This window comes from Capra hircus, chromosome 6 (genome assembly GCF_001704415.2).
Source record: "Capra hircus breed San Clemente chromosome 6, ASM170441v1, whole genome shotgun sequence".
Lineage (NCBI taxonomy): Eukaryota > Metazoa > Chordata > Mammalia > Artiodactyla > Bovidae > Capra > Capra hircus.
Window position 1 is genome coordinate 2,942,486 of NC_030813.1, and position 17,255 is coordinate 2,959,740.

Consider the following 17,255-nt stretch of genomic DNA (forward strand, 5'->3'; position numbering starts at 1 on the left):
TTTGAATAAGACACAGTTCTTCCAGGTACTCAGTTGGGTGCAGGAGACTTTCCAATGCATAATAGTTCATAAACCTTTTTGCTTTTTGTGGCCTTTTGAATAGTGGCTCTAGAAACTTTTTAGACTTTGTCTTTCTCACTTGGAAGCTGAGAGTGGAATCTTTCAAATGGAAAAAGTTTTTGGTGACACCAGTAAAGTGTCACTATAAGCACTTTCTGGAGAATTGTGAATATGTACTTAATCATAAGATTAAGTCCCTTTTAATATCCTTACATGCAGGGGAAAACCCTGCATGCTGCATGTCTGCATTTTACCCAACAGATACATAATTCTGAGTGGCCATTGGAGGACAGAAAATCTCCCAAGATGAAGAATATAAATATCAATCAAGTATTCCCTTTCTGGCAGCAGGGGCAGAATTTTATTCACCTTGGGATATTCCACTGTGTATCGTTAGAGTCCTTTGTAGATTATATGGGCTAAGTAAATAAATATTGAGTTGATAATTGAGAAACCAGATGTTGTCTCTGGAGAACTTTTTGGGGTTTAGTTTTTCCTATTCCTAGATAAGCAACAGTTGACATCTTTTTTATTTTAAGAAATAGAATTAATTTGTGTTTAATCAGAAAAAAGCATTTATTTTGAATATTATTAGAGCAACTCACATAATTTTCCCTTTTCTGTGCCTTTTCCTGCTGGTCCGTTCTGACAGATTAGAAAGGGATCCAAACTTTTATGAGGGCCCTGCCACCCTGCACTGCCTACTTTTTAGGTTGACAGACTAATTTACCAAAATAAATGAGTCTCTTAGAACTGGAAAGCAATCAATGACAGAATTAATTGGAGTCCAGAGCTAATGCTTTTTGGCAATTTTTGAAAAAGTTTGTGAAGAGAAGAAAGACTTTAATACCTGAAGGGTGGTGTTGACTTTTCTCCCTTTCAAATTCCTAGGCTTAATACTTTTGTTTCAAGTATGGGTCTTAGTATTTTTGGTTCAGAGGAAGTACTGAAATACAGAATAAACTATTTACTGCTGATACCTTTGTAAGGGGCTAGGGAGAGTCTAGGGGCTTAGCCTGGGAAGCTGTTGAGAGAGAGGAGTGGAGGTGAGTGGAGATGGCTGGGGAGGGGAGCTCTTGAGCACAGGGATGCTGTTTTACCTCTTGGGGAGACCAGGGAGAAGAGGCTAGGGAAATGTACTTCCTGCTTTTCTGACTGAATTAAAACTGATTATTTCCATGACTCCTTTTATTTATGACATCCTTCCTTTTCCCTCTCCTCTTCAGTAACAGTAATAATCAGCTACACTGTCAGATACCTTCCGTGTCTTTTTAAATTCACTGAAACTGTAAGGAAATAGAATCATCTTCATTTGTTCAGAAATCACAATAGCTAACAAGGAGCAAAATGCAATGTATAACACAGGTGATCTGATTTTTTTTGGCCTCCCTCCCATCTCCTTCCTTGTTTCCCACTGATTTAAAGGAGGGCAACTTCAGATTGAAATTCTGCCTTTTGCACTTTAATCCTAGAAATGATTGGTTCCTGTTGATAATTAATGAGTGAATTCCATTTTTAATGTTGAATTCTTATATTAGGGAATTTTTAAAACGTTAACAACTTATGCCACCTATAAGGTGAATTTCTTGATCATTGTCTCTACGTTTAGTTTTGAGCATTTGAGCGTTCGTTGTTTTTATTGTTTTTTTGTTTTACTTTTTAACGAATGAGGACTTTTCAGTCAATCAGCAACTGAGGATATAATAAAATAGGTACTTTCATTGCAGTTGATTTAAATTGTTATTTGGAACGTTTTTTAATAATTTGCATCAAGAGTTTTAGTAGTAATCATACTTTTGGCTTTGATAGTTCCATCCCTTATGAACTAGTTTTCAGGAATTCTGAAGTACAGAGATTTACAGATAAAGATGTTCATTATGGCATCATTTCTGAACAAATTGGGAGCTTGTCTCAGTATTCTACAATATAAGATATGTTAAATTCTGCTAGATCTATAAAGGAGTGTTAAATAGCCACAGAAACTATATATTATGAAAAATATATTTAACATGAAAAAAATTAAAACTTTAGGCTCTAAAGGGAGCAGTAGATCAGTAGAACAGGATAGAAAGCTGGAAAGTAAGCTCATGCACTTATGGTCAGTTAATTTACAATGAAAGAGGCAAGAATAGGCAATGAAGAAAAGACAGTCTCTTTAGTAAGTGGAAAATCTGGACAGCTATATGTAAAGATTGAAATTAGAACATTCTCTAACACCATGTTGCTAAAGTAAAGTCAGAATGGATTGAAGACCTAAATAAAATACAAGCCAAGATATGATGAAACTTTTAAAGGAAAACATGGGCAGAACCCTCTTTGACATAAATTACAGCAGTGTTTTTTTTAGCTCTGTCTCCTAGAGTAATGGAAGGAAAGACAAAAATAAACAAAAGGGACTTGATTAAACTTAAAAGCTTTTACACATTAAAGAAAACTATAGACAAAACAAAAAGCCTATAGACTGGAAGAAAATATTTGCAATTTATGCTACCAATGGGATTAATTTCCAAAATACACAAATAGCTCATACAAGTCAATATCAAACAACCCAATCAAAAGTGAGCAGAAGACCTAAATAGACATTTTTCTAAAGACATACAGATGGCTAAGAGGCACGTGAAAAGATGCTCAATATCTCTAATTATTGGAGAAATTCAGGTCAACATATACACAATGGAATATTACTCAGCTATTAAAAAGAATGCATTTGAATCAGTTTTAATGAGGTGGATGAAACGAGCCTATTATACAGAGTGAAATAAGTCAGAAAAACACCAATACAGTGTATTAACACATATATATGGGATTTAGAAAGATGGTAATGATGATCCTATATACGAAACAGCAAAAGAGTTACAGATGTAAAGAACAGACTTTTGGACTCTGTGGGAGAAGGCAAGGGTGGGGTGATTTGAGAGGGTAGCATTGAAACATGTATATTATCATATGTGAAACAGATCGCCAGCCCAGGTTCAATGCATGAGACAGGGTGCTCAGGGCTGGTGCACTGGGATGACCCTGAAGGATGGGATAGGGAGGGAGATGGGAGGGGGGTTCAGGATGGGGAACACATGTACACCTGTGGCTGATTCACGTGACTCTATGGCAAAAACTTCCACAATATTGTAAAATAAGTAGCCTCCAATTAAAATAATTAAAAAAAAATGTAGTGAGGTATTACCTCATAGCAGTCAGAATGGCCATCACTAGAAAGTCTATAGATAATAAACCCTGGTGAGGGTGTGGAGTAAAAAGAACTGTCTTTTACTGTTGGTGGGAACGTAAATTGGTACAGCCACTATGGACAGTGGTATGGAGGTTCCTTAGAAATCTGTAGAGTTAGTGTATGATCCGGCAGTCTTATTTCTGAGTGTATATCCAGAGAAAACTATAATTTGCAAAGGTACATGTACGCCAGAGTTCATAGCAGCGCTATTTACAGTGGCCAAAACGTGGAAGCCACGTACATGTCCATTGATAGATAACTGGAATCTGAAAAATCACACACACACACAGTATTGCTTCTGTTTTATGTTTTGTTTTTTTTGGTCAGGAGGCTTGTGGGATCTTAACTTCCCAAACAGGGATTCAACCTGCACCCTCTGCATTGGAAGGTGAAGGCTTAACCACTGGACTGTCAAGGAAGTCCAATAGTACGAACTTCTGAAGTCCTTATTTTACTGTCAAAGGAGAACTTGATGTTTCTTCTCTTCTATAGATATTTGAGATATTTGGACCTGTTGCACATCCATTTTATGTTTTACGGTTTAATTCTTCAGAGCATATTGAAAATAAAGGCATTAAAATAAAGGACACTATGTATTTTGCTCCATCAATGAAAGACTTCACCCAGTATATATTCACAGAGAAGCTTAAACAGTAAGTACTTTATTGGCATGTTACTTTGCTTATCTAGTGTTTGTGTTTTAGGAGTAATTCTTAGTGATGTAGTTTCTTGCAGTTAAGATGATATCTGTCTTCCCAAGAGCCCATTTGTCTTCCTGGTAACATCTTTGAAAGCTACAGTTGTTATCAGATTTTACAAGGTAGAGATCATTTGTATTTTTTGACCAAAATGACATGATCAACTGGCAAGAGCACATTTGGGCCATATACATTCTCTGAATTTTAATTCATTATCTTTTCCATTATATACTTTCCTGCATATATGTGCTACAACTTTTCCATTGTAAAGAAAGATTTATTTGGATTGCATTCATAAGCTTCATTATTTAATGCAACTTTATAATTCTTAAAAAGAAAAAAGAAAATGAGTAAATTTTAGGTTGTTTATAAATTGTACATTTATAGAAGAACATATTTATGTGTTGTGTATCAAGCTGCAATTAACAGAGTTGACTTAATCAGCAAACCAGTGGTCTCCATCCTATCTGTAAATGTATGATATCCTGTGGTGTGTATCTGGTGATATTTCTTGTTTCCACTGATGAACTGTATATTTGTCAGGTAAAAATTTGTTGCCAGATGTTAGCTGTAGAGCTATTTTTATTAGATTTGTTATTATAATTACATAATTTTTGCACAAACCAGTGGCATATGAATTAAAATAGAATAACTTTTTCTGTAAATATAAATTGAATGCTTTGGAAAGATGTAATAAATATGAACCAATAAAATGTTGCCCAGTTAGGAGTGGAGAAAAATACTGCAAAGGATTGGGGAAGAGACCTTAAATCTGAAAAGATTTTGTAATCAGTTTGACACAAAAGTCCCTTTGAATAGTTGGAAACTTGAAATACAGGTGAAGCATTAGGAATTTGGTTTTTGCAGAAGATATCGTGAGTAGTAACTTCGGTGCTTGTCAAGCCACGGTACCAGTCCCAGCTGGGAGAAGGCCTCTTTACCACTTACATACTAAATCCTGTCTGAGTTTTAATATTTGGAAATCTCTGAAATGAGATGAATGTTTTCTTCCTGATAATTTGTTAAACTCATGTTTAAGAAAACACAGAAGTATCTACAGGAAGTGAAGTTGTTCTTCAGGCTATGTAAGATTAATTTTTCTAAATAACCATTAACATGAAAGGTGAATTAAATATAGCAAAGTTATAAAAATTTTAATGTGCTTTAAAATCAATCCTTAAATAATTAGCATTTTGTTCTGTTTGAATATTAAGTTGTTGCTTTGGATATTCCATATATTAGCTTTTAAGGGGTAAAATATTTTAGCTTAAAATAGATAGGTTGATGAGATTTTTCTGAAGGTGTTTTTAGATAGATATAGTAGCAGTCTTTGTTCTGATTTGCAAGAACAAGAATTTTTGTCTTTTTTTGCAAAGAATAAGAAACTAAAGAATCGGGACATTGAGCCCACTCTGCAGAAGCTCCACCTGACAAAAGTCCATTCTGTTCTAGACTGCATTTTTTCTGTTGGTCAAGGGAACTCCTTTCCTTTGAGATGGAGAAGCTGAACTTATCTCCAGCTTACCTGCTTTTAGTTGGGTTATTTTAATCTTAGCTTCCCATGAACTTACTCTTGTTAAAGGTGCTGTTGGAAATGTTACTTGTTCTTTTGTTCAGTAGTTTTTGATTTTCTGTGGTAATGCCCCAGGTAGGGAACTTTTCCCATTTCTGTCTTTAGAAGATTTCATTCTTAGCTCACTGCAGGCCTTGAGATGGTATCCATGCAAAAAGGAGCCCTGGAGCTATGATAAACGCATGGGTAGAAGATAATAGTTAGAAATGGAAAAAGTCATTGATAAGGCCTTATGTATAACAACAGAATTCCGAATTAAAACAGTAGAGTAGACTCAGAAAAAAAGATTTCATGTTGTGCGAGCTCACAGACATCTGTAAATTGATTTTAATGGATTAATGGATTAATTCATTCTTGGGCGTTTCATTTATTTTTGAGATTTGGTGTCAAGCAATGAGGACATCTACTCCTAATACTTTGTAATATTTTAATGTAATTGAATAACAAATATTGTCAAACTGAAATCGGGATCAAACAGACACAATTAAAAATGAGCTGTCAGAAATTATAGTAGATCTATATGCTTTTGTTGGTCATAGAGTATAAAACTTTTCACCAGAAAAAGTTAGTGTCCTATCTTTACAGCTCCTTCTCCCCAAACTCTAGATGCCTTTGTCTCACCCTCTGCTCTGAGAGTCACTCTCAGAGCAAACCTTGCTTACTCATGGAGGATCATTGATAATTCTCAGGTGAATCGAGGAAGAAGCATTTCATATTGTGATCTCTGTTGTTGAACCTGTAAAGTCTTACACAAGGAAATACCCCGTATTCCCTTTTTGTGTCCTTGACACCTCGAACGTCTGATTGTGGTCTTGGATAGGTATTTACTTAAGGAGGTTTATGAGCTGAGCTCAGATATTAGGAGGGTATCAGTCAGAGTCAGAGCACCTGGAGCTGCTGAAGAATTGCAGAACCCTTTGCCCTGCACAGTGTGGTGTCGGCTTCTCATTCTGATTCTCCACTCGTAATATATATGTGTGCTCTTCCCACATATTCTTAAATAAAGAACAGAGAAATGAGCCTTTATTCTTTTCTCTTATTGTCTTATATATTGCAAATTAAGATTGAGCTTAGGTCTTTTGCTTTTTTATTTTCCATGCTATTAGGTTATAAGCACTTAACAGAATCTTAATAAGTGTTTTGACCCTTTGACCTTTGTTTGTTCCCCTAGGGATAGGGGATCAGATGCATCATGGAAGAATGATCAAGAACCACCACCAGAGGTAAGTGTCTTTTCACACAGTATTTGAGAAAGGAACAGGACTCAGTCTTATATATTCCTCATTCCTGACCTGAAGGATGTCCTCGAAACTGCTCACTAGTCACACTGCTTTCAGCCAGCCGGTGTGCTCTCCCCTCCCTCTGATGCCTTTTATGCCTCGCAATTAATGTTTATGGTCATTTCAGAAAAAAATATTTTCAATCACATTTTAATTACTATCAGTTATCATTTTCCTTATAGTGTCCTGTTTTTATCAATTTTGTTGATACCTGGTAAAGGCAAAATTATCATTATTTAAAACAATTTTTTTTAGTTTAGTAAATTCACCACATGGGACGTGAAGATGTTTATTGATGGTACTTTTAATAAGCTACTTTTCTTTTGGAGGTAGAAAATAATTACAGTCTACCTACTTCTCCATTTTTTACAGTATACTCACCTTCCTAAAAAGAGTGTTCTTTTTCTTATCAGCAATAGTATTTTACATTTCAAAGTAGCTTGATATATATGGTCTTTATTAAAACATGAAAATTACAGCAATGAGTATATACATTCTTAAAAATAGCATGAATTTATACTTTTGCATTTTTATTTTATAAAACAAAAATATAATTATAAGAGAATTTTTTATGCACTCAGAAGTTCTGATGAAGTTTCTCAGTTTTGTAAATTATTGATATTTATAGATTTAACTTTAGTCATTGTAAATTCTCAAGCAGTGCTAAAGGTTCATGATCTGTGTTAATTTGTGATTTTGCTGAAGCTGTGTGAGTCAGTGAATGCCCACTTAGAGGATTACTTAATCAGAAGCAGTCCTGTTTTAGCATCCTCATTGCCACGGTGTTATGCCTTCTGATTTGTGTCATGTGTACATGTATTAACTTTCAGGGTCACGTAAATAAGTGCTTTATTCTCTTTATCTCTGATAATGTACCATTGAATTGGTAAATGCATATGATATAAATCTATTTTTTCATGTAAGGCCTTGGATTTCAGTGATGATGAAAAGGAAAAAGAAGCCAAACAGAGGAAAAAATCTCAGATTCAAGGTCGGAAAAAATTCAGATCTGAATTTAATGAACCTGGTGAGTTAAATGTAGAAAATGTACATACATGTTAAGTCTCATCTGTTGTGTCCGACTTTTGTGACCCCAGGGACTGGAATCTGTTAGACTCCTCTGTCCATGGGATTCTCCAGGAAAGAATACTAGAGTGGGTTGCCATGCCCTCCTCAACGTTCAGTCCTCTCTTGTCCCCTTCTCTTCTTGCCTTCAATCTTTCCCAGCCTTAGGGTCTTTTCCAATGAGTCAGTTTTTTACATCAGGTGGCCAAAGTATTGGAGTTTCAGCATCAGCTTCAGTCCTTCCAATGAATATTCAGGACTGATCTCCTTTAGGATGGACTGGTTGGATCTCCTTGCAGTCCAAGGGACTCTCAAGAGTCTTCTCCAGCACCACAGCTCAAAAGCATCAATTCTTCAGTGCTCACCGTTCTTTATAGTCCAACTCTCATATCCATACATGACTACTGGAAAAACCATAGCCTTGACTAGACGGACCTTTGTTGGCAAAGGGATTTCTCTGCTTTTTAATATGCTGTCATAGCTTTTCTTCCAAGGAGCAAGCATCTTTTAATTTCATAGCTGCAGTCATCATCTGCAGTGATTTTGGAGCCCCCAAAAATAAAGTGTCACTGTTTCCACTGTTTTCCCATCTATTTGCCATGAAGTGATGGTACCGGATGCCTTGATCTTACTTTTCTTAATGTTGAGCTTTAAGCCAGCTTTTTCACTCTCCTCTTTCACTTTCATCAAGAGGCTCTTCAGTTCTTTTCTTTCTACCATAAGGGTGGTGTCATCTGTATATTTGAGGTTATTGATATTTCTCCCAGCAGTCTTGATTACAGCTTGTGCTTCATCCAGTCCAGCATTTTTCATGATGTACTCTGCATATAAGTTAAATAAGCATGGTGACAGTATACAACCTTGATGTACGCCTTTCCCTATTTGGAACCAGTCTGTTGTTCCATGTCCAGTTCTAACTCTTGCTTCTTGACAGGTTAGGTGGTCTGGTAATCCCATCTCTTAAAGAATTTTCCACAGTTTTTTGTGATCCACACAGTCAAAGGCTTTGGCATAGTCAGTAAAGCAGAAGTGGATATTTTTCTGGAACTCTCTTGCTTTTTTGATGATCCACCGGATGTTGGCAATTTGATCTCTGTTTCCTCTGCCTTTTCTAAATCCAACTTGAACATCTGGAAGTTCACAGTTCACGTACTGTTGAAGCCTGGCTTGGAGAATTTTGAGCATTACCTTGCTAGCATGTGAAATGAGTGCAGTTCTGTGGTAGTTTGAGCAGTCTTTGGCACTCCTCAATGTAGTATATAATATTTTTAATCTTCATTTACATCTGTATAAATTGCTCAGTAATAAAACTGAGGGAGCTATCTAGGAGTTTTCTTGTACTTTCTGGCATCTGCCAGCATTGGAGGCATCACATAGCATGGGGTGGGGTGTGGTAGGAGAGGCACAAGGGACACTTGGGTGGTTTTCAAGCTTGAGGGTGTAAAAAAGGGCCCTTTGGGGTATAAAGTAGAAGAATCATTTGTGCTTATCAGTCCTTTTTTTTTTTTTTCCAAGAAACCTGTTTGCTTCCATTTTTAGAATTAAATGATACGGTACTTAAGGTAAAATCAAGGTGTTTTGTTAGCTGTTGACACCAATGCAATCACAGAAGAAGGTCCTCATGTTGCCTTGTTATATCCACACCCACTTCCTTTCTTCTTCCGTTTCCTCAGCTCCTGACAGCCACTCATCTGTGTGCCATTTCTGTGATATATTTTGTCTTGTCAAGAATGGTTTATATAAATTATCAGTTGGGTTTTGTTACTGAGCATATTTTTCTGGAGATCATCTAGATTGTTGTATGTATTGTTTGTTTTCATTCCAGGGTGGTGTTCTGTGGTATGAATATACTGCAGGTGTTTTAACCATTCATCCATTTAAGGACATTTTTGTTGTTTACAGTTCTGGGTTTTATGAATAAAGCTGCTTTATACATTTGTGCACAGATTTTTATGTAAACACAGATTTTCACATTTCTCTGGGATAAATGTCCAAGAGTACGGTTGGATTATATAATACAGTTGACAAGTGAGCAACTTTGGGGTAAGGGGCACTGACATCTCCCTCCCTTCCATGCAGTTGAAAATCTGAATGACTTAAAGTTGGCCCTCTGTAGCCATCATTATACATCCGTAGATTCAGCCAACCATGGATTATATAGTATGTTTTTATTGAGAAAAATCTGCTTAAAGGTGCAGTTCAAACCTGTGTTATTTAAGGGCCCACTGTAGTTCCATGTTTAGTTTCTTGAGAGCCTGTCATATTGGTTTTTTGTGTGTGTGGCTTTACCACTTTACATTCTTATCCCTAGTTGCCCAGTTTGTCTGCATTCTCACAAGCATTTGTCATTGTCATCATTTTTTATTTTAGCCATTCTAATAAGTATGTAGGGCTTCCCTGGTGGCTCAGAGGTTAAAGAGTCTGCCTCTAATACAGGAGACCTGGGTTCGATCCCTGGGTTGGGAAGATCCCCTGGAGAAGGAAATGGCAACCCACTCCAGTATTCTTGCCTGGAGAATCCCATGGACGGAGGAGCCTGGTGGGCTACAGTCCACAGGGTTGCAAAGAGTCGGACACGACTGAGCGACTTAACTTAATAAGTATGTAATGATACGTAGTTGTGATTTTAACTTGCATTTTCCTAATGGCTAGTGATATTGACCAGCTTTCCATGTGCTCATTTGCTATCTATATCCCTTCGATGCTTTTCTGTTCATATTGTGCCCACTTTCTAATTGTATTTCTGCTTTACTCTTGAGTTAATGAGAGTTTATATTTAATTGCTAATATTTCTTTAGCTTGAGTTTTCATCTTTATAAAGGAGCTTTGCAGAGTGAAATTTTTTGTTTTGATGAAGCCCAATTTATCTGCTTTTCTTTGATGGAGTCTGAGAATTCCTTTCCTAGACTTACATTCCAAAGATTTTATCTTTTTTATTTCCTAAAAGTTTTCTTAATTATTTTTAGCCATTTTAATTCCTTTGTCTTTCCGTATGACTTTTGAAATCAACTTCCCTATATTGACAGAAAGTCTTGCTTAGATTTTGATAGAAATTGGATTGAACCTGTGTATTGGTTTGGAGAGAACTGATGTCTTAACTGGATTGAGTCTTCCATTCCACAGACATGGTATACATCTCCATTAATTTAGATTTTTTAAAAATGTCTTCACCAGCATTATGTAGTTTTCAGAATGCAAGTTCTGTACATCTTTTTGTTAGATATATACCTGAGTATTTCAGTTTGGGGGAAATCATTGTAACTGCTTTTGCATTTTTAATTTGTGTTCATGTGTTCATTTCTAGAATACAGAAATAATTACTGTTTGTATGTTTAGCTTGTATCTTGTGACTTTGCTGAACTCATTAGTTGTAGTTTTTCTCCTGAGATTTCAGTGTAGACAGTTATGTCAGTGGCAAATAGAAATAGCGTTTGTCTTTTCCCTCCCAATCTGTATGGTTTTTTAGCTCTCTTTCGTTTCCGAACTGGCTGTAACGTCTGGCACTATATTCAGTAAATATGTTGTATTCCTGATCATAGAAGGAAACATTCAGTATTTTACCATTAAGTATAATATTAGGTATAGGGTTACTGTAGGTGTTCTTTATCAAGTTGAGGAAGTTTCTGTCTAGTCTTCCTAAACGTTTTTTAAGAAATCATGAATAATAATTTTGACAATTGTTTTTCTGCATTGATTGATAATATCACATGACCCCTTCATTAACTTGTTAATAAAGTAGATTACATTGGTTTTAGAATATTGAATGAGCATCACTGGAATAAACCAGTTAGCCATGGTATGTAATTCTTTGTAAATATTGCTGAATTTTGCTTATATTTTAATAAGGACTTTTATTCATGAGAGGTATTGGTCTAGTTTTCTTTCAGACTATTTTAAACTGGTTTTATTGTCAGCAGAGTAGCTTCATAAAAATGAATTGAGATTTTCTTTTTTGGTATACTTGAAAACATTATGTAGACTTGCTGTTAATTTTTTTATATTTAGTAAAAAAATCTCCAGTGAACCACTTCAGACTGGAGATAGCTTTTGGGAGAAACTTAATTACAAATTCAGTTTGCTTAATAGTTTACTTACTTTTCCATGTTGGATAGGTTATAGTAGCTTTTATTTTTCAACGAGTTGGTCCATTTCATCTAATTTGTCAAATTATGTATGTAGAGTTGGTTTGCAAGATTGTCTTCATTTTGATGTCTTTGATATTGATCATTTGTGGCTTGTATTTTTTCAGTTTTGCTTAGAAGATAGCAAATTATATTGATTTTTCACAGAGCCAGTTCTTTGTTATTGATTTTAATTTATTATTTTTCTATTAACATTTGCATTCTTTTAACTCTTTATCATTAACTTTCTACTGCTTGCTTTGAGTTTATTTTGTTTTGGTTTTTATAGGTTCTTAAGATGGGAGTTTATGTTATTAAAGACTTTACTCCTTGAATCTGTTCCATGGATACGCATACATTTTATTTATTGTGATTTAGCTTAATGTTTCTTTGTTTATATTCCTCTTGACACAGTCTCTTGGACCAATGGATTATTTAGAAGAGTACTATTTAGTATTTTCTCTATCCTTAATGACTTTCTGTCTAGTTATCTTGTCAGTTGTTGAGAGAGAGCATGTGGTTGGTGCATACACATTTAAGATGGCTAAGTCTTCTTGGTAGGTGACCCCTTTATCATAAAATGTCCCTATTCTGAAGCTTATTTTATCTGATATTAATATAATTAGTTACATTGCATATTGTAGCTTGTTCCATTTTCTTACATTCAATGTGACTATCACTTGAAATAAGCTTTTTACAGACTATAGTTGTTTTCTAATCCACTCTGCCAACTACTGTGTTTTGATTGGTATATTTAGACCATTTATATTTAATGTAATTATTGATATGTTTGGGCTTAAATCTGCCCTTTTCTGTGTTCTTTCTAATTTTTATTTCTCTGTTGTCTTTCTTCTGCCTTCCTGTGGTTGTAAATTGTTTTAGAATTCTCTTTGCATTTGTCTACAGTGTTGATTGTATGAATGTAGCTTTTTCAGTGGTTGGTTTAGGTCTTTAATTATCACAATCTACTGTTGTTTTACCAGCTAGAGTGCAATCTATGACCATGAATTTTAAATCATAACTAGGCTCAAACACAACTTTATTAGTCAAAATTGCAACTGTTACAATGAACACATTTTCCCAACTAGAAGAAACAAGTTTGTTTATTCCTGTAACATAAAAATCTGTCCTTTGGGATTCAACAAACTCTTGGAAAGCATTTTCTGCCTTGTGCTATGGAAGCATTTTCCGTGCAAAAAGTTGTTGAGCTACTTGAAGAAGTGGTCCTCAGTTGGCAAGAGGTTTTGTGAATATGGTAGATGAGGCAAAACTTCATAGCCCAATTCATTCAACTTTTGAAGCATTGGTTGTGTGACATGTGGTTGGACATTGTCGTGGATAAAAATTGGGCCCTTTCTGTTGACCAGTCCTGGCTGCTAATGTTGCGGTTTTCAGTGCATCAGTTCGATTTGCTGAGCATACTTCTCAGATGTAATGATTTCACTGAGATTAAGAAAGTTGTAGTGGATCAGACCGACAGCTGACCACCAAACAGTGACCATGACCTTTTTTTGGTGCAGGTTTGGCTTTGGGAAGGGCTTTGGAGCTTCTCGGTCCAGCCACTGAGCTGATCATTGCCAGCTATTGTGTAAAATCCACTTTTCATCTCATGTCACAATCTGACTGAGAAATGGTTTGTTGTTGTTGCATAGGATGAAAGAAGATAACACTTCAAAACACTGATTTTTTTGATTTTCAGTCAACTCGTGAGGCAGCCACTTACTGAGCTTTTTCAACTTTCTAATTTGCTCCAGATGGCAAATGACCATGAAATGGTTGATACTGAGTTCTTTGGCAACTTCTTATACAGTTGTTAAGAGGATCAGCTTTGATGATCCTCGGTCATTGTCAGCTTCCAATAGCCAGCCACTACACTTTTCATCTTCAAACCTCCTTTGCAAAACTCCTTGAACCACCACTGCACTGTCCATTAGTAGTTGTTGGGCCAAATGCATTGCTGATGTTGCGAGTTGTCTCCACTGCTTTATGACCCATTTTGATCTCGAATAATAAAATTGCTTGTATTTGCTTTTTGTCAAACATTTCTCCAGTCTAAAATAAATATAAAATAAACAGCAAATAATAACTCATTAGGGAAAAAAACATAAAGTGAGAAGTATGCATTTAATGATATATAACATAATCACATTTATTTAAGAATGTATTCCAATGTGAAATGGCAAAAGTTCAACAGTCCAAACCCCAGTCACCTTTGCACCCATCTAATATGTTGTTTTGTTCTTTCGGGGAAAGGAAGGAGGTTGCATTATTACTCTTTACGTCCAGGTGAGTATAAGAGTTAAGCTTTTCTTTTTAGCTTCAGTTGACATCTGAGCCTGGGGCTGTCTCATTACTGCTGGGCGCAGGCAGGCCTCCTCTTGTGTCTGCTGAATTGTAAGAGTGCCTCATTACTGCTCCTGACACTATTGGGGCTGGCCTTGTTATGCTGGGCAGTGATGAATGTCCTCACTCTCCTGGGTTTTCTCTGACTCCACCGCAAATGTAAGAAGTAGAGGAAGGCTTTTAGGGAGTTATTGCCAGTAGAGACAAAAGTCTATGTTCCCCATGTGATCTGCATTGTCATTGAGGGGACGTACTGACTGGCTCCCTGCTCAGCCTCTTTGACCACCTTTGAGCGTGTGAGTGGAAGTGGTGTCCAGTTTTCTCTGTGGTGTTTGGCTGAAATCAAGTGGTTATTGTCTAAAAGTTTTGTCTTGATAAAGTTTCCCTCTCCTGATCCTCTGACCTTTAGGATTCATTTAAAGTTGATCATTTTAAGCCTTACAAAATTATAACTACTGTAAGATATACTGGAAGTTAAATAAGGCATTCTTGAAATTTTAAACACTGTTTTTTGATGTATGAAAATTAATTTTAATTTTCTCTCTATGCTCTTTCCTTCAAAGGTGAAGATTTTGCAGAAGTACATCACAATTGGAATGTTCATAGCTCTGTTTCAGAGCATTCCAAAGGATATCACAACAGAGAATTCACAAGAGGATTTTCCCAGGGTAGATATCCTCGATCTTGCCCTGGCAGGCCCCCCCCTTCACAGTTTTATAACACAGAACACATGGTCCCTCAGGACACTTCAGGATTTGCGCCACAGATACAGGATAGCCCCATGATGCCACAGTATCCCTTCCCTCCTCCAGGGTTTGACATGCATAACTTCTCCCTCCCTCCTCCTCCACCCCCGCCACCTGCCTCTGCAAACATGGGCTGGGCTGCCCCTTCTGTGGCCCCTCACCCAATAATCCCCCTGCCCTACTCCCTAGCCCCACCTCCGCCCCCCCCACCCCTGCCTCCACCCTCCTCTTCTGGAGATGGTAATTCTGCTCATTTTGGACCTTACTATTAGGTTGATGTATGCATTCCTGAGAAATGTGGACTTTTATATACATACATGCATATATATGTGAAAGCATTTTTTAAAAAGAGATTATAGAGCTAGATTTTTAAAGCATTGTAAATTAAAAATTAGTTCCTTCAGTTGTAGGTTGTTATATATTGTAACCTTTATGAAAATTTAATGTTAAACTTGTGGCAGGGAATCCAATTATGTAATATTTAATTAATACTTTGAACCTTGCCTAATTAAATAATATGCCTCAATCTAATAATCTGGGGCACCTTTCATCATGGATTAAAATATATTGACCATACTGATTATATTCTTGGTATATCTGAAAATAAAATGTTAAGTCCTATTGAGAGCCTTTAAAATAAACTATTTTTATAAATATATTTCAAAAATTGACTCTGGTTGTAAATGCAGTTTACCAATAAATTAAAATGTACTTTTTTTTTCTTAAAGCAGGTGAAAGGTACAGAGAAGGAAAGCGTTATATCTTGGCAGAAGTCATGTGTATAATTAAAGTTAATATTTATTTATTTTGCATTGACAGGCTTTCCATTATCTGTGCAGATTTCCATTCAGGCATGATCCAGTAAACTTTACTGTTTAATTGCTTAAAGAGACACACGGAGTATTCACAGTAAAATGCATTATTCATTCACAGTAATGTGCATTTACCAACAGCAAGGAGACTTGTGTGTCCATATGGATTTCCCAGATTCTTAGATGCCTGGCACAGATTAAGTGCTTAATAAAAAAATAAAATCTATTAAATGTAGACTTTTAATTAAATAACCAGTGAATGTTATTTCACATGATTATGTACTCATGAAACATAAGTGTAAGGAAATCTTAGAATTTTAGTGATAGAAGAGGCTTTAGAAGCAGCCTAGAAGAGTACTAATTTAATAACCTTGGAGCAGCCTAAGGACTCCAGAGACATCAAGTCACTAAGGTTGCCAGTGAGGCAGCAAGAAGATAAACTGAATTCTGATCTTCAGACCTGTACTTTATAAATTGGTGTTTTCCAATCTTTCGTTCCTTGGCAGTCTTAGAAAAATAATACTTGTTTGCTGGTTAGGGTAATCTGGTAATTTATCACAAGCGTGTGGATTCTAGTTGCAGGTCCCCATTTTCTTCCCCCTCCCCACCTCCGCCACCTCCGAGGGCTGAGGAGACTCTCTTCAGGGTTCTTGTGTTGTGAGATGAGAGGTTCCTGCTTTGGTGGTAACACTGGCTTAAACATGTGTTGTATTTCATGTTTCTTTTTTGAAATGTTATTGCAGCTTCTGTTTAGGAGTTGCCTTTATAGAACAGGCACAGTATTACAGCATAGTAAAGACAGTCTTCTTTTGGTTGATGAAATATTTTAAGAATTACGTGAGGCTATATCTAAAAGCACCGAGGAAACCCCATAATGGAAAGAGTGAGATGTTGCCATCCAGTTACAACAAGTTAGTGAGCTGTTATAATCATCAAGGCATGTAAAAAATCTTTAGACTTCTGTTCAAAAGTAGACTGTAGATATTGACAATATCTCTTTTAATACCTGAAGAAACTTAGAGCTGAGTGATGCCATTTGATTTCTGCTTTCAATTAAGCTGCTACCTTAAGCGCTTAGGTCCAACTTGCCTTCCTCCCTATACTTATTTCAAGGCCTTTGAATTTCAGAAATGACCTAAGCTTTGAATGATTTATTAAAAGTACACATTCTTGGGTTTTATCCCAAGATTCAAATTCAGTAGATCTGAGATAAGATCTAGGAAACCACTTTTAACAGGTACCGCCAGGTGTTGAATTTCAGGATTTATCCTTAGTCTGTGTGGATTTCAGGGTACATGTCTATTACAACTTCTATGCCCTTCACTCTGGGA

At 36.2% G+C, this 17,255-nt stretch overlaps 1 protein-coding gene across 2 annotated transcripts in view; it reads left to right on the forward strand.

Moving 5' to 3' along the window:
* NAF1 (nuclear assembly factor 1 ribonucleoprotein) overlaps nucleotides 1–15,773 on the forward strand; it is a 34,331-nt gene extending 18,558 nt beyond the window's left edge. For both annotated transcript variants that reach the window (XM_018049161.1, XM_013964445.2), the window contains exons 5-8: nucleotides 3,779–3,939; nucleotides 6,729–6,780; nucleotides 7,762–7,864; nucleotides 14,930–15,773. In XM_018049161.1, the coding sequence (XP_017904650.1) occupies nucleotides 3,779–3,939; nucleotides 6,729–6,780; nucleotides 7,762–7,864; nucleotides 14,930–15,384 (771 nt within the window). In that variant the 3' untranslated portion in view covers nucleotides 15,385–15,773. The remainder of the gene's footprint in view (nucleotides 1–3,778; nucleotides 3,940–6,728; nucleotides 6,781–7,761; nucleotides 7,865–14,929) is intronic.